General features: G+C 39.5%; 1 protein-coding gene across 1 annotated transcript; it reads left to right on the top strand.

Annotated features, from left to right (window-relative positions):
* The first annotated feature begins 4,525 nt into the window (after positions 1-4,525).
* Positions 4,526-23,067, top strand: GTSF1L (gametocyte specific factor 1 like). Its single transcript, XM_078150226.1, has 3 exons — positions 4,526-4,830; positions 4,974-5,082; positions 23,045-23,067. Exons 1-3 carry the CDS (start codon positions 4,738-4,740, stop codon positions 23,065-23,067), a joined length of 225 nt encoding a protein of 74 aa, XP_078006352.1. The 5' UTR covers positions 4,526-4,737.
* The last annotated feature ends 4,439 nt before the right edge of the window (positions 23,068-27,506 follow it).

Below are 27,506 nucleotides of genomic sequence, written 5' to 3'. Positions count from 1 at the left end.
CACAGCTACCAAAATGATTTTCCTGAATCATGTATCTGACTCCATCACTCAATAAACTCCGGTGGCTCCTTATCACCTCCAGGATCCAACATAAAATTTTCTGTTTGGTTTTAAAAGCTATTCACAACCTGATCACTTCCTACTTTTTCAGTTTTCTTACACATTAAACCTCTCCATGCCCTCCACAATCCAGTTAGACTTGCTGATTTGATGTCTCTCATGCATAAGGGACTCCATCCACCATATGGGTGCCTTTGCACTCTGGCCCCCAGGCTTAGGGTGCTCTCCTACTCATCTTTATAGACTCCTTAGCTTCCTTCAAGAACGAAGCTCAAAATCCCCCTTCCGGAGGAGGCCTTTCCTGGTAGCCCCAGGGGTCAGTGCTTTCTGTGGTTATCTTCCATTTACACCACATACTATTCAGTTGCTTGCATCCTGTCTACCCTATTAAAAGCTGATGTCCTTGCCTTGCAGACAAAACCTATGTTTTTGCATTTCTTTGTATCTTCAGACATTAGCACTACACCTGGCACACAGTAAGTACTTAATAAATGCTTGTCCATTCCTCTTAAGAAATGACAAATTATAAGCGAAAGGAAGTTACATGTGCTGTCCCTCACAGCCACTGAATTAGCCAGTTTTGCCTTTTTTTTTTTTTACGGGAAGGTGGTATGTGTGTGGGCAACTAGATGGTGAAATAGATTGAGTTCTGGGCCTGGAGTCAGAAAGACTCATCTCCTTGAATTCAAATCTGGCCTCAGACACTTATTAGCTTTGTGAGCTTCGGCAAGTCACTGAACCCTGTTTGCCTCAGTTGCCTCATCTGTAAAATGAGCTGGAGAAAATGGCAAACCACTCCAGTATCTTTGCCAAAAAAAAAATAACCCAAATGGGGTCATGAAGAGTCCGATACCACTGAACAACAACTATAGGTGCAGCAGGAGATGGATTTTCCTAAAATATTATACAAGGAAATCTCTATTCCATTCCCTGGTTTTCCCCGGAAGTTTTGTTTGTTTGTTATTTTGGAGAGGAAGGGAAGGGACAGAGCTTAGGTAAAATTAGGAAGTTGGCCAAATTTATTTTCGGTTTTACCTTCCCTAGGCTCAGGGGATTAATCCAGTCTTGGGGAAAACTCATTCACACCACACTATCAGGAACTTAAATGTGTTTTCCCTCCCAAGAGTATTTGGTCTTCAAAAGAACAGCCTGGAAAGAGCGATACATAATATAAAGGAAGGAATTACTAATGGGAAAAAGGCAGGCAGCAATGAGGGACAGCCTTTCTTTAGTTGGGAAAAGAAGGGGGCATAGGGAAGAGGGGGAAAGGAGGGTCTCTGGGACTTTCTTATGAGTTTACTCTGTTGGGATTTTAAGGGGCTAGTGGTGCAGTGGATAGAGCACTGGCCCTAGAGGTAGGACAACCTGAGTTTAAATTCAGCCTCAGACACATAATACTCAGTAGCTGTGTGGCTCTGGGCAAGTCACTTAACTCCAGTTGCTTCACAAAAAAAAAAAAAGGCTATAGGAGTGGGACAATCATAGGATCAGGTGCATGCACGTCATTAGAAAGATTGGAATCACTTGCAATCTCAGGCAAGCCTAGGGGGAGGTGCTAGGGTGAGCACATCCCAAATGGAAACACTTCACTGGTTTTCTTCATAATGAGGGATAGGATAAAAAGAAGACTGAAGCGTCCTTAAATTAGGAAGTGGAGAGCACCAATAAGATTAGCCTCTTCTGTTTAAGGTGAGTGGGGATTTCCTCGAAGACTTTGGAATACCCTTCACTATATGCTTTTTCAAGCCCTTCCCTGCCCTTGTTGCTGCTCGGGATGGTCCTGGCTCCCTTCTGCCTTGCCTCCTCTTCTCCACCACCAGTCTCTTCACTAATCCAAATCTACCTTCCTTCTGACCTTCAAGGCCCAGGGTACTCCTGCTTCCTCTAAGAAGCTTGATCTTCATCAAACTCTGTTTCTTTCAATGTCCTACAAGATTCAGTCCATAACTTCTACCTTCAAGTGTAATCATGTTTCCTTCATGTGTTTCATCTCTCTAAAGGGTAACCTTCTTGAGGGCAGGGACTGTGTCTTTATATTCCTGTTTCCCGTGCAACTCGCTAAACACATTAGGGGTTTTAATGATGTTTGTCTTCTGATTGTTTTAAAGAAGAAAGCTTAACTCTCAGGGGTTCTTAACCCAGGGTCTAATAACTTTTTTGTCTTTATTAAATATTTGATAAACTGTATTTCAATGTAATTGATTTCCTTTGTAATCCTATGTATCTTATACGTTTAAAAACATGATTCTGAGAAAGGGGGCCCTTCCATAGACTTCACTAGATTAAAAAAAGGAGTCAGTGTTACAAAACTAAGCTAAAAGGCTGAGATGCAGCTAGAAAAGGCTCTCTTATGACAGCAGTAAAGTCAAACCTCTAATCACTTAAGGGAGAAATCATAGATTCTGTGATCAGAATGGAACAGTTAAGGTAGAATTGAGGTCAGGACCATTTTTCACTCCTCTGAAGGGCAGCTAGACGTCCCCATTTTCCCTTCATCTGCCTGTCTCCTCCTTTCTTGCAGAATGATTTTTAATTGCCGAGTGGCTCTTCCCCTTGAATTCTTGACAATCAAGGCAGACTACTTCAAGAATTAGGCAAGTCTCTTAACTAGTTAGTGGGAGTGGATATGGCTGGCAGAAAGATGTAATAAGGAAATAATAGCATTTCTATAGCATGTGAAGGCTTGGAAAGCACTTCTCATACATTAAATCACTTGTTCACAATGTTACAAAGTCTGGAATACCCACCTTTAAGAAGCCTTCAAGTAGTATGCCCAGATCCTCTATTCAGAGTAATTAGGGAAATGATTAACCAGTTGGGGAATTAGGCTCTAGAACTCACTCCCAATTCTAAGAAATTCCTTAATTACTAAAACCTGGTTCAAAGGATGGACAGTTTTTTTTAAACTTCTAGCAACTTTGTTTAAAAAAAAAAAGTCACTTTTTATCCAAATCATATTTACTATGATTCTCAAATTATCTACAAGTCCTGGAAGGAGATTGGTACTTTGGTTAAAAACTGCATGTGTTGTTGAATGGGGAGTTCTTAGGTTGAAATCCCAGCTCTTACCTGGATGACCATGGGATAGTTATCTTCCCTCTCTGGGCCTCCTTTTCTTCCCTTATAAAATAACTCTATGATCTGATGCTCTGATAACTAACCCTTAAGTTAGTATAGGATCACCGACAGCAAGATTTAATAGTGTTCTAGAATACTTAGTAAACCTGTCTCTCTGTTTTTCAGAGGTCCAACTACCTTTATGTGAAGCACACAGTTTCTGGCTCTAATCTGATCGTTAAAATTCGAGGGAAGCTTTGAACAGAGGCACTGGCTTGTGATGGTGTTTCCTAAGAGGCACCTGTGCCTAAATCCCTGGATTTAATCACTTAAGTGGCAGATGTGCCTTCGGGCATTTGACAACCTATCTCTATGCCCTCTGCCAGCACCCCAGGAGTAATATAGAGCTGATCAGGAATAAACTTGACCTCCTTGCTTCCCACAGTTTATGCTTGGTTTTCTTGATCTGTATTTTCAACAATCCTGGACTGCAGCTGTTGCCTGGGTAACTTGGGAGTCCTTGAAGCAAGAGTGGCAGCTAACATTTGGGCTCCCCAGACAGCACGTGCATGCCAGCCTCCAGGTGGCTGCTCTGAGTAGCAATTTTCTCTCCCGACTTCCATAAGGACACAGATCAGCGATCTGAAGTTGGAAGGCTTTTCTGAAGGCAGAACTGTGGGAGAAAAGAGGTCAGAGAGGCAGCTGACCTCCAGGGCCTTGGTTCCCTAAGAACCTACCTCCTTTCTAGACCCCTTTATTGACAGTGCCTAGGATTCCACCAGTGTGCCAAACTTTGAGACTAGTCTACCCAGGCAGTGAATTTGAATAAGCTGCTCTTTAGAACATCTTTGGAGCAGTTCTATTGGTTTTAATGAGCATCTCTTGTAGGAAGGAGAGAAGGCATCAAGGTTGTTGGGCATTCTTCCCCCATTAGATTGTAAGTTCCTTAAAGCTTTTTTTTTTTTGCTTTTGCCTCTGTCCTTTGCCTCTTTTTGTATCCCCACAGCATAGCACAGTTGTTGATACATAGAAAGCACTTCAGAAATGTTTGTTGATTTGAGAGGGCACTGAAGAAATTTGTGTTCTCAGCCCTGGCTCCCCGCAGCTTAAATAGGTTGTAGCAGAGGTCTACTGGTACTCTTATTCCAGTAGAATGTAAACTCCTTGAGTTCAGGGACTATGATTATTTTTTTTCCCTTCCCCTATTGCTACCACACATTCGGTACTTAATAAATGTTAGAATTGTCAAGTTTAGTTCCATAGCTCTTCACTGGGGAGGGGAGGAAGGAAGTAGGGAAGGGAGGCACCTTACCTGCCCAGTACCTCTCTCTAAGAGCACAAATCTTATGGTTCCCAGAAACCTATAAACACAAGTCTAACTTGTGGGAAGACCTACTTACCAGTAGAAGTATATGTCTTTAAGCTTCAAGGCAGAATCCCTTTCCCTAGGGACTCTTAAAGCAGCAGCTCCAGGCGATTGAAGCCTTTACTAGAAATAGGAGGAAACCTGTCTTATCCGCTTCTATTTTGAGAAAAAGACATTGTCAAGACTGTTGGCCTCATGTGTTAGCTTCTTTCTTCTGTGTTTTGCCACCCTATGGTTCCTGCTGCCCAGGTATCATGGATCCAGACGATAAAGTACAGTGTCCTTATGACCCAAGCCATTTCGTATCAGAAAGCAGAATGCAATACCACCTGGCACAATGCAAAAAAGTGAGTATTTCTAATCTGGCTCCTTAAATCATAAAGTGTGAGGAGCAGGGGGAGTAGAGGGGGGAGGGGCAGCTTGCATAAGAAAAGGAAAAGTAAGAACTTCTGTAATGCCCCTTCTAACAGTACGTCTTTCTTTTATTCAGAAAAACCCCAAAAAGGCAAAAGAAATGGCTAGCTGCAAATATAATGCTCGTCACGTGGTCCCTCGTGAAACCCTCCAAAAGCATGAGGCCATCTGTCAAGACAAAATTGGTAGGCAAGATGCTAGTAAGCCTATCTTCATGGTAGTTCATACAATCACAGGCACAGAAGACCTTCTCTTGGCTGGAGAAAGGCATTCTCTTCCCTAACACAAAGCTCAAAGTTAAATTGAGCGCTAGGAGCTACAATTCCTCTTTAAAGAAGGGATTTGAATGCTAAATTAAAAAAATTAAAAGTCTTAACTTAAATATGACACATCCAAGTCAGGAAATTTAACCTTGCTAAATGGTGTCTAGTCTGTCTTAACTTTCAGATCATTCTAATGCTTTGAAATGTCTTCCTCAGAATTTTAATCAGAATGCGCCACAGGCAGCTCAAACACAGACTTTTTACAAAGGTCAAAGTGGGCCACAGGTAAGAATAGAGAAGCAGGCTTAGTCTTAAGGTATAGCTCTAGCTCCTTGATTCTTGTTTTAAGTCTCATGGGAATTAAAGCCTTTGCATGGGGAGAAAATAAGTTGATCAAAGTAGAATCAGACTCACTTGGTGTATGCCTGTAGCACTTTCAACCTGAGCTAGGAAGTACATTTGCAAGTGAAATCCTGCCTCTGTAAACTAAGGGCAATATAATTACCATATGAAATAACATTTGTCCACGGAACTTTTCAAATTATGCCTACCGACAAAGTTTAATTTTTTTTTATCTTAAAAATGGGTACCAGACTAGAGGACCTCTAAGGTCTTTCTTAGCCATAAATCTAGAATCTTATGGTGAAACTACTAAAAGCAGGAAAGGGACTTTATTACTAGAGAATATCATCAGAAACTCTCCCAAATATGATTTTTGAGAAAAGAATCCCCAGCCCTAAATATATTTTCTAGATCCAGTTCTACCTGAAGTGAAATTCCTTCTTTAGAAACTTATCCCCCAATGGTTTTTTCCAAGAAGTAAGGGGATGTCATGTCTCAAGAAAGTATTTTGAGTTTGACCCAGTATCGGGCTCTTTTCCCTTTGAAAAAAAGATAGTGGCCTAAGAACTATACAAACTATTAGAACTTAAGTCTAAACTAAGAACTATAGAAACTGATGGCCTAAGACAGTGAGATCAGTTTTGCTCCCTCCCTAACTTAGTATATAGGTTTTGACTAAAAGTATTTTAGTGCTTACAAGATCAAAAGGCAAAGCACTGTCATTTCACTTTGTTCCACCTTCCCTCTGCTTCCCCCACCCCCAAATAAATCCTAACCTAACTAGTAAATCTTATTGAAACTGTTAGCTTTCCAGTTTCAAATTTTAAAAATAATTGCTATTCCTAGTCTCTCATTTTACAGTGATAAATAAAGATAAGAGAACTGAAGAACCAAAGGCGTAACCATAAGCCTCCAAAGGACCACCAGTCTCTAACAGGTTTGTCTTCAACCCAAAACAGCAGTACCATCATGGAAGCATGGCTTAATTCTCAGATTCATATTGACCTCATCCCAAGATATGACTATTTGAATCACATTTCTAAATGGAAGGATGTATAGAATTAGTATTCAGGAAGCCATCTCTCTTCTCCAAGGTCATACAAAGGTAGCTAATGAGACTCAACACCATGGGCCTAGTATCTTGAGAGGAAATTTTAGTAAGGGTTTCAGAGGAACACACAGAAGTCTTATTGCTATCCTCTGTTAGGTTAAGAGTCTTGTTAGATCAAAGTCCCAACAGAGGTTGTCTTTGGAAAAAGCTCCCCATTTGATTTTTTTTCCTTACCTTTGTTGCAAGGAAAGACTCATTTGGGCAGGGGAAAAGCAATAGATTAAGAAATGAATATAATTACAAAAAACAAGATAACTAGCTTTTTAAAAATTTCCTTAAACTCTGACATTCTAATGGCTTCTTCCTGTTCTGAAGACAAGTCTTTAAGTCTGAGGAGTTTTAGATGCTGATTAGGTCAGGCTGAGCTTAGTCAAAATGATGATGACAAAATGCCTAATCCAGATCTTAAGGAGAATCTGCTTTTTGGTAACTCACGGTGAGAAGTCGAGCTCTTAGCACGGTGCCTGGCACATAGCAGGTTTAAAAAATGTTTATCGATGGAGAAGTAGCCACCTGACATTTTCATTTCTCTGTACCTACAGGAGAAAGCTGCCAGGTGAAGAGCCAGCAGAAAGAAGGCTTTTTACTATTGGCTTTTTAACTTTGGACTGTTAAATTTTAAATGGTTGGGGTTTTTTTTAATGTTACTGTTGGCATAATAAACTGTTTTTAACATTTAATAAATGTTCTTATATGCCTCACTGTAAGCAACAAGTCCTGTATACTGTATCCTGCCATCAAATTAATCTCCCTTGACAAGCATTCTTACTACCCTAAACCTTCAAGATCCCATTTTATATTTAAGTTCAATGCCTGATTGTGAGGCTTATTCGAAGGCCTGGCTGAAGCACAGAAGACAAAGGGACTGAAAACTAGTCTTCTAAAACCTACAAAGCAATCGAGATGAATTGCCTTTGGTTCAATCAACCTATATGCAGAAGATATGTTTGTTTTTTGGAGGCCATGGGGTTATGTGACTTACCCCAGCTCATACAGCTAGTAAGTGAGGTCACATTTGAACTCTGGTCCTCCTGACTCCAGGGCTGGTGTTCTATCCATTGTGCCACCTAGCTGCCCCCTTTTTTTTTTTTTTAAGAGTGAAAGAAGAGTCTTTGAGTAACCAAGTAGCCTGATTCCAAGCAAAGAACAAATTAAGCAGGGTTAAGTAACTTTATAAACCAAACTTGGCTGTTACTTTCTGAATCATTGACCATCTGCTCCATCTGCTCCTACAATAAAAACCTGTATTTCTTTTCCAGGGTTTTATTTGCTATGACTAATAAGCATTATTACTTCTATTTGCAAGGTACTAGGCCAAATGCTTGGGTTACCAAGACAGAATGAAAACATTTTAATGTTTCTAAGCATAGCCTGTCTCTTTAAAATATTTTTATTAATGTGGCTCATCAACTTTTTTTTTCTGTCTTTCCCATTTAAATCTTGAAAGAACTCAAATTCTGAGACTGTCTAGTCTAAATCCTGCCTCCTCTTCAAAGCCTCCCCTTTCCCAATCTATAATTCATTTTCCCCATTAGGACAGATACTTACCACCAAAACTTAAATGTGGTAGGCAATTCCAGCTTTAATAACCAAACTTCTCTCTCCTTAGGTTAAGCTGACATCTACTGTTCTCTAATTCTTAAATATTGGTGCTTGTTTTCAACTCAGGTGATAAAGTAAAGCAAATATAATCTCTTTCCTGTGTGGTCACTCCAACTGTCTAAAAGACTGTAGACCCTGCTCTACCCACCTTTCCTAAGCTCAGTATCCTTTGTTCCTTCCACTGAAAACCATAGCATGTGGTTCCAAGTCCCATTCCCACTGTGGATCATCCATGCCTTTGGCAATGTACCTTTTGATGTGCTCTGACCACTGTGGCTTAGTTTAATGAGTCAAACATGAGGTATTTGCTATATGACAAACCCCAGAATGTGGTTAGTTTTAGTTTATAAACACACGAGTTTCAGGATTGGAGAACCTCTACAAGTGATTTAGAACCAGAGCCCCTTCAGAGTTGCCCTGAGAATGAAGACTATTCCAGAATGTACAAGAGAAGACATCCAGGGACCACCAGGGCCATCACCAATCATCTTGACCTATGTCTTGCCACTGGACTCTGATGACTCTGTAGAAGAAAGTGAGGCTGATAACTTTGCACAGCTCTGCCTCACTTAGATCCAATTCATTTGCAAGTGAAGATATCACCTTCCTGATGTCATTGGTCCTCTTCAAGAATGAAGGACAAACAATAATACCCAGAGACCAGACAACTACATGAGACATCTGGGACTCAAAATGTGCTGATTAAATAAATGGACATTGGGAGTGAGTTACTAGGATACAAGGAGATTTGATGCACATTGTCGTATTGCTTTGGCCTTTTGTTTCATAGTGTATATATTTAAATTTGTTTTCTTGGTTACCTTGGTGACATGGAAATCTCCCTTCTCAAAATTAGTCCTTTGTGAGCTAAGTAATTTGATCTGTAACCTGATTTATGTAATTCTGATCATGAATACATGATAAACCTTTATAGGTTTGGCTCATAGTTAAGTGATCTGTGGAGGAAGTGGCCTACCCACTCCCCATAAATCAAAAGGGGGAAATTTGAGGGAATTGGGACAGAAAATGGTTAATTATGTGAATTATGCTAGCTCAGTTCCCTTTCTATTCAATTATGGGCCTAGTCCAAATTCCATCTTGTGAGAAAAGTTTATTCAATTGTGGGAATTGGGGGAAAAAACCTTATCACATTGTTTGAACCTAGCCCTGCATAGCTCAGAAAGTGGACCACTTCTACCTGCTGTTTAGAGACTCTTAACTAAGGATCTAGGTTATACTGACCAGAAACTCTGATTCAAAGATTTGTGCAAGGAGTTTTCTCACAATTGTACATCTTGAGCAACTCATATGTCTTACCTGAAAATTGACCCCATACTTATCAGTTATTGTTTCCATGTTCCTTTGATTGTGTACAGACACTTGGAGTGGGATACCTCTTTTTCTAATTTCTGTGAATTGCATCTGTTCACTCTCCCCCTTCCAACTGGGAAAGTCCCTAATCTTTCATCCAGTTAAAAATCAGATAACCTAAAGTATTGTTTCCTTTTAATTAATTGGTCTTATTTGATTGTTTTTAATGCATAAAAGCCTGCATTCAGGGTCCAGGCCTAAGCTGAGGAGGTCTGGTCCCAATTTGTTGGGCAATTGGCAAATCTTGCTTAATAAATAGATATGTTCAGAAGATTGAACTTTTGTTTTCCTCAGTCATTTCGTCTTTTACCCACCACACCACTAGAGTGGTAAACTTCAAATTTTATAATATGCTTTTACCTATCACTCATATCATCCTCAATAATCCAATAAGCATATAATATGAATATTATCCCTATTCCACCTCTATGGAGATCAGTTGCCCTCTCTGTTAAATGACTTGCCAAAAGTTGCAAAGCTAGTATCCAAATCCAGGTTCCTAGATGTCAATTCTAGTGTTCTTTGTACCCCACCTTGCTACATTGGTTACCTACCTATAAAAGTAAATAACCTGTGAGATCAGATTTGTGTTTCTGATGGCCATGTCATGATGTAAATAAAAACCCATGCATATTTTTCCACATGGATTGCTATTAGCCCAGGTTGTTGTTGTTCCATACATAGCTCTGTCTTACATAGTTTCTTTCTTTTTAACCAAACAGTAGAAATTTATCCTTATTAAGTTTCTTTTGTTAGATTTAGCCCATCTCTCTACATTGCAGTTCTCTCAGCTTTCTATTAATTGAAATTTTGAAAAGACTACTAATTTGATGACATATAAGGTTCCTTATTGCTCTATCATAGGTTCCCAAAGTGGGCAATACCACCCCCTGAGGGGTGCAAAATAATTCAGGGGAGTGGTAATAACCTTGGGTGCAATCGGGGGAGCACTGAATAAAAATAAGGGGGCAGTGAAAGCATAGGCAAAGAAGAAAATTTTGAAAAACTTTGTACACGTTTCGTCTGCTATAGAACAGAGTCAACACTGTAGTGATTACATTATTTTCCAAATATACACACAATGCAAGTTATAACCAAACAGTGGTCAAGTCCACTGACAGGTCTCAACAAGCAAGTGTTGACAGGCAAGCTTGTTGCATATTGTCATGAAGTCCAGCATGAATATGTGTGTGTAATGACTTGTTTATAATACAATTCTATATGGTTACATGATGCAATATTGTATCATCAAAATTTCAATGCAGGAAAAAACCCACAAATTTATAATAAATTATTAAATTTAAGATATATTAACTGTAAAAAATAGTTTATATTTTTTGAAATGATGCAGATTTTTAAAAAACCACTAAAGGGTTAAAGAAAGTAGATTGAGGGGGAGGCACTGAGTAATTTTTTTTTTGCTTTTTTTTTTTGTGAGGCAGTCATGGTTAAGTGACTTGCCCAGGGTCACACAGCTAGTAAGTGTCATGTGTCTGAGACTGGATTTGAATTCAAATCCTCCTGATTCCAAGGCCAAAGCTTTATCCACTTCACCACCTAGCTGCCCCTTGAGTAATTTTTTTAAAGGGGACAGTAGGACAAATAAGTTTGGGACCCTCTGCTCTAAATCTCTGTGATTCCGAATACAATAGGGCTGAGGACTGGGCTGTCTTCTTTAATGCCCCAGGCCTAATCATTTAACCAGTTAAAAATCCACTAATTTGACATAATTTGTAGCTGTGTAGTAATTACACAGAGGAAGCATGAAATGGTGAATTAAGAACCAGCCTTGAAGGCAGGAAGATTTGTGCTCCTATAGTCCCTCAGACACTGGCTATATTACCCTGGGCAACTTATTTCATTTCTCTGGGCGACTAAGTCTATCAGTTGCAGAGAAGGGGTCTTACCTGTATTAGTAGATGGCGTTTCCTCACCTGGAAGTTCCCTATATGAATGACATTGCAGGTTCAGGTTCTATTTCTAAATAATTATACTTTTTAGAATGAAAATCAGCTGCTACTTCTATTTTGCTCCAGAATTTTCACAAGGGGTACTCCAAGCCACCAGGACCATCATGTAAAGATTTAATCAATGTATTTCAAACCTAAAAAGTATGGGGTGGCCAAATGTTTCTGAAAAATTCTATTCTATTATATAAATTATTGGGAAGTTTTTTGCATGAGCAAAATCAATGCAATTAGAATTAGAAAAGCAGCTAACTGAGAAAAATAATTGCAGCAAACATCTCTGATAAAGGTCTGCTATCCACTATACATAGGGAATTAACAGAAATATGTCAGGAGCTTATATTTTAAAGGAGAAGACCGCATCAATGTGAATAGATACATAGAAGATATATTCAGAGTAGGTGAAAGTAAGCTTAGAAGGAAAAGCACTAATAAATGGGGCTGGGGGTGCAGCTAGACTGAGAGAGGTCTCATGTAGAAGGGGGCATTTGAGATGAGTCTTGGAGGAAGCCAAGGAGTCTAAAATGTGGAGGGTGAGTAGGTGAAACCAAAGGCACCCATCCAGTAGATAAAGTGCCATATGTGAAATAGGCAACTAGGCTAGTAAAGCTGGACCACAGAAAACATGGTGGGAAGAAGGTGTAAGAACAATGGGAAGGTAGAAAGGGGCCAGTTTATGAAGAGCTTTAAATGCCAAACAAATTAATTCATACTTGATTCTAGAGGAAATAGGGAGCCACTGGAAGTTATTGAGTAGAGTGGTGACATGGTCAGACCTATTTAGGAAAATCACTTTGGCAGCTGTGTGGAGCATGTTTTAGCAGGGGAAACTTGGGCAAGGGAGATCAGCCAGGGGTCTAGGAGAGAGGTGCTAAAGGCCCTAAATTATGGAAGTGGTTGTATGCCCTCAAACAGGGGCAAGTATAGAAGAAGGGGATGTATACAAGAGACACAAAGGCAGAAATGGCAATATTTGGCAACTGATTAGATATATGGGGTGAATGAGTATTAGGAGTTGAAGATTATAGCAAGATTGTGAAGCGGGGTGACTGGGATGATGGTGGTCCTGTTGACATTGACAGAGAAGGTTGGAAGAGGAATCCTTTTGGGAAATAAAGATAATGAATTTTGCTTTGTACATGTTGAGTTTGAGACACATATGGGATATCCATTTGAAATGTCCAACAGGTAGGTAATTGATGATGTAGGACTGAGGCTCAAGAGAAAGACTGGATATATAAATCTTGGAATTATCAGCATGGATAACTGAACTCATGGGAACTGATGAGACCAGTCAGTTAACAGCATTTATTGTGCACCAGATAACTAACAAGTAATAGAATATAGAGAGAGAAAGATCCATTAGGACGAAGTCAATGTGAATGGCAGGCCAAGATGGCATGTTTTGACTTTCTAGCCGAGTACAGGTTTCATCTGAGGAACAAGAGTTCCTGAATCTCAGAGTTTTGCTCTACCCACACATCATGATGTACATATCTTTCTATAGTCATCCTAATGTTCATCATCAAAGCCAAAATGTTTTGTCATCTACATTTTATTTTTTTATTTCATTATACAGTATGTCTTAGCAATATAATAATTTAAAAACACAAATGATGTCCACTTTAAATCCATATTTTTTTCAATAAATACTACTCATTCATTCCCAATAACAGAAATATCAATAGCAGTCCTATCCTAGTAAGGCAAGACACTAAAATACTTTTTTTTTAATAGCAAGATGATGCAGCATATTTTTACCATTCTTCTCTGGCAATGTGGTTCAGTGCCGGAATTTTAATTCAGAGCAATACTCCTAGATAGCAATATATAATAGTGAAATAAATGTGGTGTATCATAGCATAAATATCCTTTTGAAAAATTAATCTATCCCTCCCATTATCCTACCCCCACTGAGCAAAAGAAGGAAAAAGTCTTTATAGCTGCAAAGTACAGCAAAATAAATTCCTACAATAGCCATGTCCAAAAAAAGAGTCTGTCTCTATCTGCATTTTACGTTCATCACCTCTAGATCAGGAGGTGAGTCACCACTATGTTTTAAGTATCTGGATGGCAAAAAAGTGAGAACAACATTAGCTTACAAGCTTGGCTTCTTACCAATTCTGTTACTTGCTTTTAAAAGAAACGTCCCAATCTTGGAGGCAGCTTAGCCAATGGAAGCATGGAACACTGAGTGAGGCCTCAGTTGTGCTAGACAGTTTTAAGAAATACTATTAAGAAAAAGACAATATTAAGAAATAATACAGGGGGCAGCTAGCTGGCGCAGTGGATAGAGCACCGGCCCTGGAGTCAGGAGGACCTGAGTTCAAATCTGGTCTTAGACACATAACACTTACTAGCTGTGTGACCCTGGGCAAGTCACTTAACCCCATTGCCTAGCCAAAAAAAAAAAAAAAAAGAAATGATACAATGACTGTATCCTGATCTTTCTTGAACAGAAGACAATTTCAGAGAGGGAACCTTAATTCCCAATGACTCGCCTCTTAGGAGAGAGTTTATTTTGTTTATGGTGACCAATGTAAGAGTAGGGATGTCTTTCTGTCTAATCCAATTCTGAGAAAAATCTCTACATCTGAGAGGCAGTGAATGGCATGGTGGAGACAGAGGTGGTCTTGAAGTGAGGAAGACATGGGTTCCAAGCTTGTCGGTGAAAAGTCACTTATCTCTCAGTGCTCCCATAAGTCTCTAAGACTATAAACTGCAGAGAAGGTACTAGCTTACATAGGCAGACCGAGTTTCCTCTTCCTATTCCAGTGAAATCACTTTGTCTTTTTGTCTACCTTTGACCAAACTGTAAGGGGAATCCTCAGAGAAAATGGAACTGGGTTTCAGAAATGTATCTTTCCCAAGGGTTCCCTAACATTAACATGACTATTGGCGTGTTTGCTAAATCAAAAACTCTAAATTTAAATTATATATCTTTGTTTGACTTTGTTGTTGAACTTGAAAGATTTGGCCTAAAATGCAGAGCATATTTTTTTCTGCACAATACAGTAGAAAGAACACTGGCTCTACATTCAAAGGACTTGGGTTTCAATCCCAACTTTGATGTTTCTCCTTGTGCAACCTTGGACATCTTTGAAATGAGGGGTTAGACAAACAGCTCCTGAAGCCCCTTACAATTCAAGATCACCAGGCCTAGGGTTCTTCCCCTCTTTGCAGGGATCTATGTTTGGGAGGAGAGGGAGGGAAGGCTACTGTCAGACTCAATTAATAAGCTAAACTAAAAAAAGGCTAAACTTGCCTTTTTCAGATTTTTTTTTTTTGCCTAAGGAAAGGCTGGTGAAAGAGAAAATAAGATATTGTCAAATGAAGGTGATATAAAGACAAAAGATATCAACCCTTTAAAAACCTGTCCAAACAAGAGGCAGTGGAAATACACTGAATTCTCTCTTGAGCTTCCAGACCAAATTTTATTTCCAGGTCTTCAAGCACAGCACTCAGCACAGGCACATAGTAGGAGCTTAAGAAATGTCTCTTGGTAGACTGATGATTGGTAAAGAATTCCTTTGGGAAAGGGTTGGCCTAGTCGCTCCTAGAGGTCCCTACCGACTCTGAATAGAGTTCTATATTTGGAGCTGGGAAAATCTGCCTCAGCTATTTATCAGCTATGTAACCCCAGGTAAGTCACATCATCTCTGGGCGCAGAGTTCCTCAACTGGGAAATTTGGATAATAATAGCACCTAGATCAAAGGGTTGTTGTGCAGCTCAAGTGAGATAATGATAAAGTCTAAAAGAAGTGGGAGCTACCCAAGGTATTATAACAACAACTATATAGTATGGCTTCGAGGTTGGCAAAGCTATGTGCTTATATTATCTCATTTGATGCCCACAACAACCCTATGTGTTGGGTACTTTCCTTATCTCCATTTTATAGATGAGAAAATGAGGCTGAAGGAGATCAAAAGACTTACTGCCTAAGGTCCAATCTGAACTCACCATTCCTGGCTCACAAGGTCCAGTACTCTTACTCACCACCTACCTAGTTGCCAAAGTCTAGTATTAAGTAGACAAAGGAAAAATGGCACATAAAGATAATCACATAACAGGAATCTGTTAAAGGAAGACAAAAGTCTTTCTTTAAAAAACACTATATTTTAAATATATAGTATTGGAGTCTAACAGGTAGCAAAGCTGGCCACCTACTCTCATTGGCCTACTAAGGTACATCCACTCATCTTTCAAAAATTCTTGGTTATCAATATCCTGCTTCCCAAACAGAAAAAAAAAAGCAAAAAGTAATTAACTGGAAAGTCTCAGTTATCAAGTAGCCATGAGACTATTTCCAAACATGGTGATTCCCAAAAACAAAGGGACTTTGAGGTTTCTATCCCTCTATCCATAGTGTGAACTGTGCAGAAAATTGTTGGGGGTAGGGGAGGGTCGAGAATGGAGACAACCACTATTTACGTCCTAGACACATACCAGAGCCTAATCCATTAGTTCCATGTCATTACCCATAGCAGTTGGCTCTGTCTGTGTAGGCCTCTTGGATGGGCTTTTTAGGCAGCTGTACTGTATCAAACAGGGAAAGGAAAGAGTTGAAGTGATTTGGTTTCTTCTTCCCATGTATCCTTTTACAGGACACTTAATGATGGGCTTTGCATTTGCTGAAACTCATGAGAAAATACACCTGAGTTCTCTGGAGGAAGTAACCATTGTATAAAGGTTATTTTAAAATGACAAAACAATGGAAGCACAGAAATGCAATTTTAAATTAGCTGTCAGGCCAGCCTAAGACCAAAGGAAAAAGAAGAAGAAGAAGAAGAAGAATGGTTGGCACTTATATAAAAGCCCTTTACACACATTACTTCATTGGTTCCTCACAACCATCCATTGAGATAGGTACTACAGGCATTAAGATCTATATTTTCACTGACGAGGAAACTGTCAGAACTTCACATTAAGTGGCTTGCCCATAGTCAAAGAGCTCATAAGTATCAGAGACAGCATTCAAACTCAGCTGTCTTCCGATTCCAGGTCTAGTGTTCATTTCACTATAAGAGTAGATTCCAAACCTGCTCGCTTGCACATTCCGCCTGGGAAAAGTTTTGATCATTCACCCCCAATATATATATATATATATATATATATATATTATATATATATATAGAGAGAGAGAGAGAGAGAGAGAGAGAGAGAGAGAGAGAGAGAGAGAGAGAGAGAGAGAGATACATATATTTACTTATATTCCAGAGAAGAGAGAATGGTGATGTCAGTGGCAGGAGCAAAAAGAAGAAACTGATAAGCTCATACAGAACTGAGAGTAGGAATGTATTGGCAAAGAAATGGGGAAAGGTGGGTATCGTGAGAGACAAGTCCCACAACTGGCTTTGGTGGGGAGGGTGGGATTCAACTTATTTTCAAATCCTCCAAATGGTTCACACCAAAAGACCTCTACACTATACCTGCCTTCCATGTAATGAAATAGGGGAAATCTGTCATTAACACACTTCTTTATTTTTTCTTCCCTTTCTGTGATGTCTTCTGCCTTCCTGAAATGCTCTTCTTTTCCTACACTTCTTTCCAAACAGTTGTCTTTGGTGTTCTCAGTTATCAGAGCCTTGGACTTGGAGTCAGCAGACTTGAAAGCTAAACCTGCCACTTGAAATCTGTGACGTGGACGTAGTCACCTCTCTGAGTCCCTATTCTCTAACCTATAGAATACGGATAATGCTATGTATACTACCTACCTTACAAGGTTATTGTGAAAGACCTTCATCACCCTTAAAGCACCATCAAAATAGGAGCTGTTACTATTGTCCATTTGCTGTTGGTGTTGTTTAGTCATTTTCAGTTGTGTCCAATGCTTCATGACCCCATTTGGGGTTTTCTCGGCAAAAATACTGCAGTGGTTTGCCATTTCCTTCTCCACTTTATTTTACAAATGAGGAAATTGAGGCAAACAGGGTTAAGTGACTTGCCCACGGTCACACAGCCAGTAAGTGTCTGAGGCCAGATTTGAATTCAGGAAGATGAGTCTTCCTGATTCCAGGCCCAGCACTATGGCGCCACCTAGCTGCCTACTATATATACTCTGTGTGTGTGTGTGTGTGTGTGTGTGTGTGTGTGTGTGTGTGTGTGTGTGTGTGTGTGTGTGTGTACAGAGTATGTTTGTAATACAGAATGCATGGATAGGGAGATCTCCCCTCATCGTTAAGGGGGACTGCAATTTCCACCTCTATATAGAGTAGGGAAAGGGCCATAGATGCACCATTAGTAGCCTTCTGTGGGAGGGGCAGGCATCCCATAAAAGATGGGATTATAGGTCAGATTTAAAGGAAGCCAGGGAGTATCAGACTTTCCTATGGGGAAAAAGTTTACATAGACACCTCGCATTGAGCAGCAGGGTACCCCAATTCAAGGGAAGAAGTGGCTTGCCTAATGGGATCACCAAAGACATGAGTTGCCCCAGATACTTATTTGGGGCAGGGGTGGGAACCTGGGTCTCAAGGCTACATGTGGCCCTCTAGGTCCTCAAGTGCAGCCCTTTGACTGAATCCAAACTTCACAGAACAAATCCCCTTAACAAAAGGATTTGTTCTGTAAAGCTTGGACTCAGTCAAAAAGCCATAACCCAGGACTTAGAAGACTACATGTTGCCTCAAAGCCACAGGTTCCCCTAGCCACATGGGTTTCCTCATGTATGCCTTGCCATGCATACATGTTCCCTGCATGTGTATTCCTTCTTCTCCCTCCCCCCTCCCCAGTGATGGTATGATTATTTGTAAGAGAGAGTGTTCCTCTATGTATAGAAGAAATCTTTTTGGTCATATATAATGTTTAAATGTCTTTTGCTTTGAACTAATATGTTCTCTGGTTGGCTGATAAAAGAAACATATCAGTGTAAGTATGGCTGGAAGTAAGAGCAAGTAAGATCAAGAGCATGTGTTAGTAAGGTTTCAGGTACTGTGACAGGTTGGTAGATACAGCCCAGTCAGACAACTTGTGGCTGTTAATCTGTGCCATTGATTCCATCACAGAGAGGAAGAGTGGAGGCTCATTGTCAGCTATGCTCTTGGGATCATAGTTCCATTTGATTCACAGTGGCACGACATGTCAACGCAGAAATGCATACTCTGTCCAATCTTGAGTCTATCCGTAACCATGACAGGCAGTAAGGAGAATAAAGGTATTGACTGTGTTCATATAAGGCCACAGAAGTCCATGCAATAGACTTAAAGCCTAACCTTAGAATAGATTTTTACTGGTTCTACTCATTCCCAGGACATTCCCTTCCCAAATCCTCATTTTATTTTAACAATAAAACACTCCTCTACTTCAAACTCTCCACTTGGCTCCTTCCACTTTTCTTCCTGACCTGAATACCTAACTCTACTTTTCCCATCTTTCTCGTTCTCCTCCAGGGAAATGACTAGACTAAGGTAGATGGGGGTGAGACCATTTTTCCCTCCTGTGAGTCATTTACCATATTCATACCTAAGATACAGAATACACAAAAATGTTCAGTATGACAAGACAAACCACATGGCCTAAAAGAACAATGTCATAAATGCTTCTCTAATGTCAGAAACATGGTGCTAAAGCTAGCTTCATTTGCATGTCAGTCCAGACATGCTGGAAGTTATAGCCTGTCTGTCTCCTCTTGCTTGGAGGTGAAATACTAACTGTGAATTGAATACAGATGTCATAGACATAGACTGCTTATCACACTGGGGGTTCTTTGGTTTGTGTGTTTGTTTAAACGGCAAGGTTTTCTTTGCCCTATCTGCTCCTTCTCTTTATCTCCAGTCCCCCAGCATCTCCGGGGCAGGGACTTCTGATCTTGGCAGGCCTAGACTACCTTCAGCTGTCTTTCATCTGGAAGGTCTGTTGGAACCTCTCTAGAGTGAAAGCATATGGTAAGACTAACAAAGAAAAAGACAAAGAGGTTTAAAAACAAAAATTTGAATGTGCAAGTGCCAATACAGAACCAAATGCAAGCTGGCATCTATGGGTGCCAAACAGCTCTCAATACCAGATCAAGGCATAAATTAAACCCTGGACAGCCTGCCAAATCTGGGGCTCTTAGGAAAACCCAAAACAGGATTTTGTGGCTCACTGGAAGCATTAGATCCCGCTGACACACAGAAATTGCCTGAGATAATGGGTGAAGTATAGCAGCACGCATGAAATCTACTTTTGGGGATGGCCATGAATTCTCATATTGCCAAAAGAAAAAAAAAAGTAACCAGCATAAATCAGATTCAGGGTTAGGGTGATAGTCCCACCTATTTAGCTGGCTCCCAGAAGGACCTCTGTATAACATACTTGACCACTCCTTTCCCTCTCTCCCTTTTTAAATGTTATTCAGCCTAGCTAGGATACCTACTGAAAGTCAGCACAGCAGGAACCTCAGATAAACCAAGTATTGAACTTTCTGGGTTGGAAAAGGAATGAAAAAAGAACATAAGAATACATACTTTGGGAACTGTTATTTAAAAATCTCTACTGAAAGACAGGTCCAATTTTTTTTTCCTCTAAAAGCTGGTACAGTAGGGCTTGTTCACTGGGGCTAAATGGAACTGCCTTATCAGCTGAGGATTCTGTCACCCTGATGAGACATTACTGAATTCAGTCAAGCCTGGTTGCACTGTTTTCCGTTTTTTTCTTAGCTATTCTTTCTTCAGAAATTTCAAACTGCAGGAATCCGAATGAATAATACTTATGGGTCACAGAGTAACAGTGTCAACAATTTCACAAAGATTACTGCAATTTAAAGCCTAAAAAAATCTCCAGCATTTGGGGACAAATCATACTGGTCCTAACAATTCTGCACAGTTGAAGCAGTGATAAACTAAGCGGCTTAGGGTTTCATAAGGATTGGTTTTAGTTGGGGGGGGGGAGTCTAGGAAAAGCAATTGTTTTAAAATTGCTGCTAAAAAGGTTGCCAAAGATACAGCTATACATTTTTTAATTGTTTGGGTTCAAGCTACTATGGGGGCAGCTAGGTGGTGCAATGGATAAAGCCCTGGCCCTGGAACTTGGAAGACTTGAGTTCAAATTTGGTCTCAGACATTTACTAGCTGTGTGACCCTGGGCATATCACTTAATCCTTTTTGCCTCAGTTTCCTCATCTGTAAAAATGAGTTGAGAGGGAAATGGCAAACCACTCCAATATCTTTACCAAGAAACCCCAAATGGGAGCACAAAGAGTCAACTGACAAAACAACAACAAAAAAGCTACCATGAAACTTTCAGTTTTAGCGATTATCTTCCAAGTAACATGCTAAAAACCTCTCCTCTGGCAACAGACACCTGCCTGCCCATGCCCCCTAGCTAGGGGACAGAACAAGTTTTACAAGCTGGGACACAGCATTTTCATAAGGCATCACTCGGGTTTCTGCTGTTGACATAACATTCAGACCTGCATTTCAGTATCCTGGAAGTATCCCTCAGTACTATAGTGCCTGAGCTATGGTATCAAAAGTAAAGTTTGCTATTATGCAGATAAAGATGGTCATTATACATTTAACACCCAGAGCTCTCAGGCTCCTTTTTAATCTCTTAAGGGTCAAACACTAAAGCTTTTATTTGAAGCTAATATTAAGGCAATTTAACGTACCTAAACATGATCTCATAACTGAAAAACTCAGATGCAAATGTAAAGCACCACTCAGTTAAAATACTGAGGATTGCTGACACGTAGTCAATTTTACCTTGCTTGGTTCCTTTCTGCGGTACCTTAACTACAAGAATATACATCCTTTTCATTTAAGGTTTATCTAGACCCTACCCCGTTAAGTTGGCTTGGCCAATTTCCTGCATGGAATCTACTAAGATGTATTTATGTTAACCTACAGTCCTAACCATCTTCTTCCCTTTTCACCATACATGTTACTATTTTTTTTTAATTAATCCACTTGACCAAATATTGAGCCCCTACTCTGTGTATACTGAACATCTTTCAGGCAAAGATCACTTACTGAATATGTTGAAAAGGATTCTCACTCAGATGTGGTTTAGACTAGATGACCTTTAAATACTCTTCTAACTTGGAAACTCCATGATTTTGTAGCATCATACTATATGCTAAGCCTTGAAGGATGGGTATAATAAAAGGTAGAGAAGATAAAGGACAACATCCTAGGTAGAAGAAATACCTAAGCTGAATGGACTAGTTTAGCTAAAACAGTGATGAAGAGTATGAAAAGCCAAGTTAAGAACAGCAGAAAAAAAATTTTAAAAATAAAAAATTTTTTTAAATAAAAAATAAGGCAGGCTTGGGATTTTTTTGTCCCTACTTTTTCTAACCACATCCCATTAGTCACTAGGTCATGTGATTTTTTTTTCCTCCTTTGAAATATCTCATCCATTCTTTTTTTTCCTATTCTTGTACATGTCTCATACTCAAAATAGTTTACAGAGGCTTACAGAGAGAGATTCATAGAATTTTAGAGTCAGAAATAACCTTAGTGATCATCTGGTCCAACCTCATCATTATTTTCAAAACTTAGAATTAGAAGAGATCACAAAGGTTATCCAGTCCAAATTCTCTCCCAACATTATACAAGTAAAAGGATGGGGGAGGTATGGCTAGACAAAAGTTCACGTGAAAAATACCTAGGGGGATTTTCCAGTAGACTGCAAGTTCTCTATGAGTCAACAGTATGACATAAGAGCCAAAAAAACAGAGATAATGTGACATAAGTATACATTAATAGAAGCCTGGTGCCCAAACGAGAAATGTCCTTCTGGGTCCTACTATACTCAGCCTTCACCAGACCTGCTAGAATATCATAGACAGTTCTGGACACTGTGTTTTAGGAAGAACAGTAATAAGCTGGAATATTTTGAAGAGGGAAACCAAAAAGATGAGAGGACTGAAAATCATATCATTTAGGTGAAGGAACTAGGAATGTTTAGCCTGGAGAATAGAAGGCTTACAGGGAGCTATTTAACTGCTCTCCAGTATTTCAATTTAATTTTTAAAAAACTGATTACTGCATTAGTGAAAATATTGTGTTAGTGTCTAGGAAAGAAATTTTTGATACAGACATAGTTCCTGGCCTCATGGAGTTTATGCTCTAGTAGGGGGACAAGACTCAAAGAGGAATAATATGTAATGAGCATCTGGCAAATGAGCAGACCACATCAGCTTGCTCAGCTGATCAGCCTCTCCACATGGAGAGAAGTTAGGAAGCTTGTTGCTCTGAGAATCAGGATGACATCTAAGGAAAGTTCTTTGGAGAGACTATGAAGGATATATGGACATTCTTTAACGGATTCTATTTGACTAACCACACGGTTAGGAGGACCTTTTTTTTGACTAGTTATAGAGCCATAACTATCCAGGACCATCAGAGGACCCATCAATTCTGGCTACGTCCTCTCTCCCCCCCCCATCCCTACCCCCAGCACGGTGGCCAGGAAGAGAGCATGAGGGACTTCTTGCCCTCTGAAGACATATGGGCCCCAAGGAATTGGCATGGGTCCTTGGCTTCTTCCTTTGTTCTTTTTCTGTTCCAGGTAAAATGATTGGATCCTCATAACCTAGTGAGTTCAGAAGGTCATTATGAGGGTGTTCTGGTCAAAAAATAGACATCATTATACATTTAGGTATATTAAGCTTCAGAACAAAGCTGCCAGGAAAGGCCCAGGGAGGAAGGTCATCACCAACCAGGAGAATCAGAGACAGCTTTATGAAGGAGATGGAATTTTGAGTCCAGTTTTAAAGAATGGGTAAGGGGGCAGCTAGGTGGTGCAATGGATAGAGCACTTGTCCTGGGGTCAGGAAGACATGAGTTCAAATCCGGCCTCAGACACATAACACTTAACTAGCTGTGTGACCATGGGCAAGTCACTTAATCCTGATATCCTCAAAAAAAAAATGGGTAAGAATTCGGAGGAGCTTTTGGCAAAATGGCCTAATGAGTCAGGAAGGAGAGGAAAGGGGAGAGGACAGAAGAGAGGAAAGGAGACCTTCACAGTAAAAACCCTGCAGAAAAACTAACAGAAAGACTGAAGACATGAGCAAGAGAGACCCCAATATGAGGCTACATGGTAAAATAAAATTGGGGGGCATGTCTAAAAGGAAGGAGAACTAAAGCAACAGTAATTACTCCTCTAGAAGGCTGAACAGATATACCCAAACAACTTCTAGAATATTTTAGGATAAGAGACACAGAAGCTGACATAGCACCTAATTTTCTTTCTTGTCCTTAATGGAGATTTCAAGGAAGTCAATTAATTCCTGGTATGCTGAATGGGATTCTAAAGGGAAGGCAATTCAAGAGGAATGACAGAAATCTATCAAGAACAAGATTCTTTTGATGCAAACATAAATTATTTCAATGTGGGAGACTACATAGGGAAAACATCAGCCAACTCAGATTTTGAAGAAAAAAAGATTTTAAAATATAGAAATTGGAATGGGTAACAGAATGATTGCAAAGAGTGCTATGAGCCTATGTGACAGTGTCAGGAAAGCTAAAAATCTCAAATAAGGCAAAGTTTTTGTTGTTGCTGCTGATGTGGTGGTGGTTGTGTTATGTTAGAAACAAGACAAGAAGCATATTATGCTGTGTTATAAGGTAATATGGAAGTATGTTTTGCATGACTTCACATTATTGATATCAAATTACTTGCCTTCTCAATGGGTGGGGGAGGGCTTGAAGGTAGAGAGATGAATGTTAAAATAAAGTATGCCAATTTTTTTTTTAATTTTAAATGACAAGAAGCAAGGAAAGGATAAGAACACTATTAAGAGAGGGTAGGAAGACAACAGAAGGTACAGAGAATATAGAACTACTCCACTATGTTACTTCTGTTTTTTCTACCAAGGAAAATTAAGCTCTGAGGGGAAAGGATAGGGGGGAAAAGTCATTAACAAGGTGCCAACAGGAATTGCACTGGCAATTGAGTGGCATTCTGGAATTTGTAGTTCAAAGGGATAAGAATTTCCTGCCAGCCCTGAGTGAGATTTAAACTAACACAATCTTTGAGCCTGGGACTCAGGCTGGAGTCATGCCTGGGAATTGCATGAACTGAGCACAGGGGCAAATGGAAAGTGCCGTTTCTGATAGAGGAGGACTCTAGGGTAGCAATTGGTAGGAACAAAGATGTATTACATATTACCTGTGCTTTTTGATCTATACTTTGCAATCTCTGAGAAGAGTAATTGGTTGAGTGGGATGAGAGTATGTGACCTATGAAGTGATAATTAAGGAAACCTCTTCAGCTGGCTTCAAAGGTGAAAGCTATAAGCAATTTACGATACATAGGTGTACAGGATGGTTGCCAATTGATTTCAACACAAATTTTTCCTAGGCACTTATACCTCAAATCGTCTAGTAACAGCAGAATGGCTTTGTGTTGTTCTTTCAAAAGGGGATCAAAAGTGCTTATAACTCCCTCCCCCAAATTCTTCATATGAAGGTTACCTCAAATACTATGGCATTGTGGAGGGAAATAGGATACACACTCATACATAAATACATACATATATCTTTTCCACACATATAAGAAAAATGTGATAGGATCAACAGCTGGTTCCCCCTGAGCTATATAAATGCTTATCCACCTTCCCCCTTCACCAAAGAGGAAAGAAGCTTTCTCTGAAACTTGACTGGTCTTGGGGCTAAGGCTCAAGCCTAGTTTTTGTTGAAGTAGCTCCCTGGTCCTAGTAATATCGCTTCCTAATACAGCACCTAAAGGCATAAAAAGGCCTGCCCACATGGAGTCAGGGCCTTTCAGATGATATCCCAAGGTATTTTGAGTCACCATACCATATTCTATTCTGGGAGAGGCTACCTGCCTACTATTCAACCACATTGATAACATTCTTAATCTCTAATTATCAATATCAAATGGGGTCTTGGAGGGTGTTCACCACAGTCCTTGTAAGTTTCCTAAATGAAGCCTAAATGGAAGAAACATTCCTTACAGTTGGTGAGATTCTCCAGATGTTCCTATTTTAGATGACACTGCATGAATTTCACCAAGTCTCAGAATACTACAAGGCCTAATCAGAGAGGTCTACAGCTGTTCAAAAGAAATTATCCTAACGGTCTACACGTGAAAAATCAATTGCATCAATCACTCAATATACATTTATAAAGTGCTATGTGCTAGGTACAGGAATTAAAAGAAAAAAAATTAAAGAATCTCTGCTGTTGAGCTTACATTCTATTGAGGGAGACAATATACACATATATAACTGCATAATGAATAAACATATGTAGAATACAGTTGGAGATAAAGAATGCCTGTCACTCAGGCTATAACATGCAGATGGATAGGCAATCCATTAATTAGTCCATTAGCATCAAACATATCACGTACAAATGGCCATTGAGCTTAGCAGAGAATTAAACAGGAGAAAATTGGGTTGCACTTTCAATGTCAGGTAGCTCCTTGACACAAATCTCCATCTTTTTAACTCTAATATTCTCCCATGGATGTTATATGGCTATGAATCATGAAAGAATAGTCACAGAAGATTTAAAATTACAAGTCACCCAAAGGATAATAGAAAGAGATGCATGGCAAGTATAAATAAGCTATGTAACAGCCTGCAACAGATCACAGCACTGTCAAACTTTTACACTTTAATTTCCCAATTAAAATGTAATTGGGAATTATTTAACAAAATAAATAAAAATACAAAATATATCATATTACATTCTTAAACTAAGTCAATAGGCAGCTGTAGAAGTCCTTACCTATGAGTTAGTAGCCCCCTCCCCTCCTTTTCATTTAAGTTTATTTTTGAGTTTGATACCACTGAGCTATAATATATTACCAATAATCACTTATGCTCTAGAAATAGCATAAAAATATTATCAATGAGGCATGTGATCAGAAGAAAGCATTAGGCCTATCTTGTACCATGAGCCAGAGATAAGAAATAGAGAGCCTAAATGCTGCCCTGGTATTTGTAAAATATTAAAATGCCTGTAATGCCCAAGTTCTTCTTAATGTAGGGTCTGTGAACCTTTAAAATATATATATATATATATATATATATATATATATATATATATATATATATTTATAACTGTATTTCAATATAATTGGGTAAAACATCACATAAAGGGGAGACTCTGAAAGGCAGGAGGAGGGAGTCAAGGCTGCTGTTGAGGAGGTGAATCCAGAGAATAATTTTAAAGAATAGAGACAAGAGTGAAGTGGGCAATGGCCTCTGCCCCCCTCATGCAAAGTGGCTTCTAGCCACTCATTATTCAACGTCAACATTTTATCAAAAACTTGGATGGATACAAGGATTGAACCCACCAAATCTGTAGATGAGCAGATGTGGAAGAAAAAGTTCGTAAGATTAGATAACAAAATATTCAAAAATATCTTGAGGCACTTGGGGCAAGTGGATAAAACTAACAAGATGAAATTTGAAAAGGGCAGGTCTGCCAAACAGACTTGTGCAGTTAAAGAAATCAACTGCACAGTACAAAGTACAAGACAAAGAACCTGAGCTAGCTAGACAAAGGTTCATATCTTTAAAAAGACCTGGGGAATTTTAGGTGATGACAGAAAAGACTTCCCAAGACAGAAAAACCCTTAGCTCCCTTCAAGAATCAGCTCCAAGAAACCTTCTTAATTCTCCCAAGTATCAGTGTCCCCCAACTCTGCCCCATCTCCTTAAATCTGCTTTTTTTCCCCTCATTTATCTATGAGCATATTGCACCCCACCCCCACTTAAGGGTGGAAACTTTAGTCTCTTGTCTTTGTGTGATAGTAGTTAGCACATAATTGGCACTTAATGTTCATTGATGGATTGACACAGGATCCAGGACACAACACCTGACCCAACAGAACAAGAGAGAAGTCAGTAAGAAGAGGCTGAAGTGCGTGTTTAGAATTTTTTTGGAAGTCTACATAGCGAGACTTTTCCCCAGGACGTGGTTTACAACTTTATTTGTATATAATTCTCCTACCAAGTTGTAAAATTTATGAAGGGACTATGTCCTCTCTA

This window comes from Phascolarctos cinereus, unplaced genomic scaffold, assembly GCF_003287225.1.
Source record: "Phascolarctos cinereus isolate Bilbo 61053 unplaced genomic scaffold, phaCin_HiC Scaffold_1;HRSCAF=81, whole genome shotgun sequence".
Lineage (NCBI taxonomy): Eukaryota > Metazoa > Chordata > Mammalia > Diprotodontia > Phascolarctidae > Phascolarctos > Phascolarctos cinereus.
Note: the sequence above shows the minus strand (reverse complement) of the source record. Positions and strands in the feature narration are given on the sequence as shown.

Bases quoted from the DNA above. Each gene is read 5' to 3' on its own strand.
- GTSF1L (XM_078150226.1), top strand. From the start codon at position 4,738: ATGGATCCAGACGATAAAGTACAGTGTCCTTATGACCCAAGCCATTTC. The intron at 4,831-4,973 runs GTGAGTATTTCT...TCTTTTATTCAG, and splicing joins ACCTGGCACAATGCAAAAAA to AAAAACCCCAAAAAGGCAAA. The intron at 5,083-23,044 runs GTAGGCAAGATG...TTTCTGTTCCAG, and splicing joins CATCTGTCAAGACAAAATTG to GTAAAATGATTGGATCCTCA.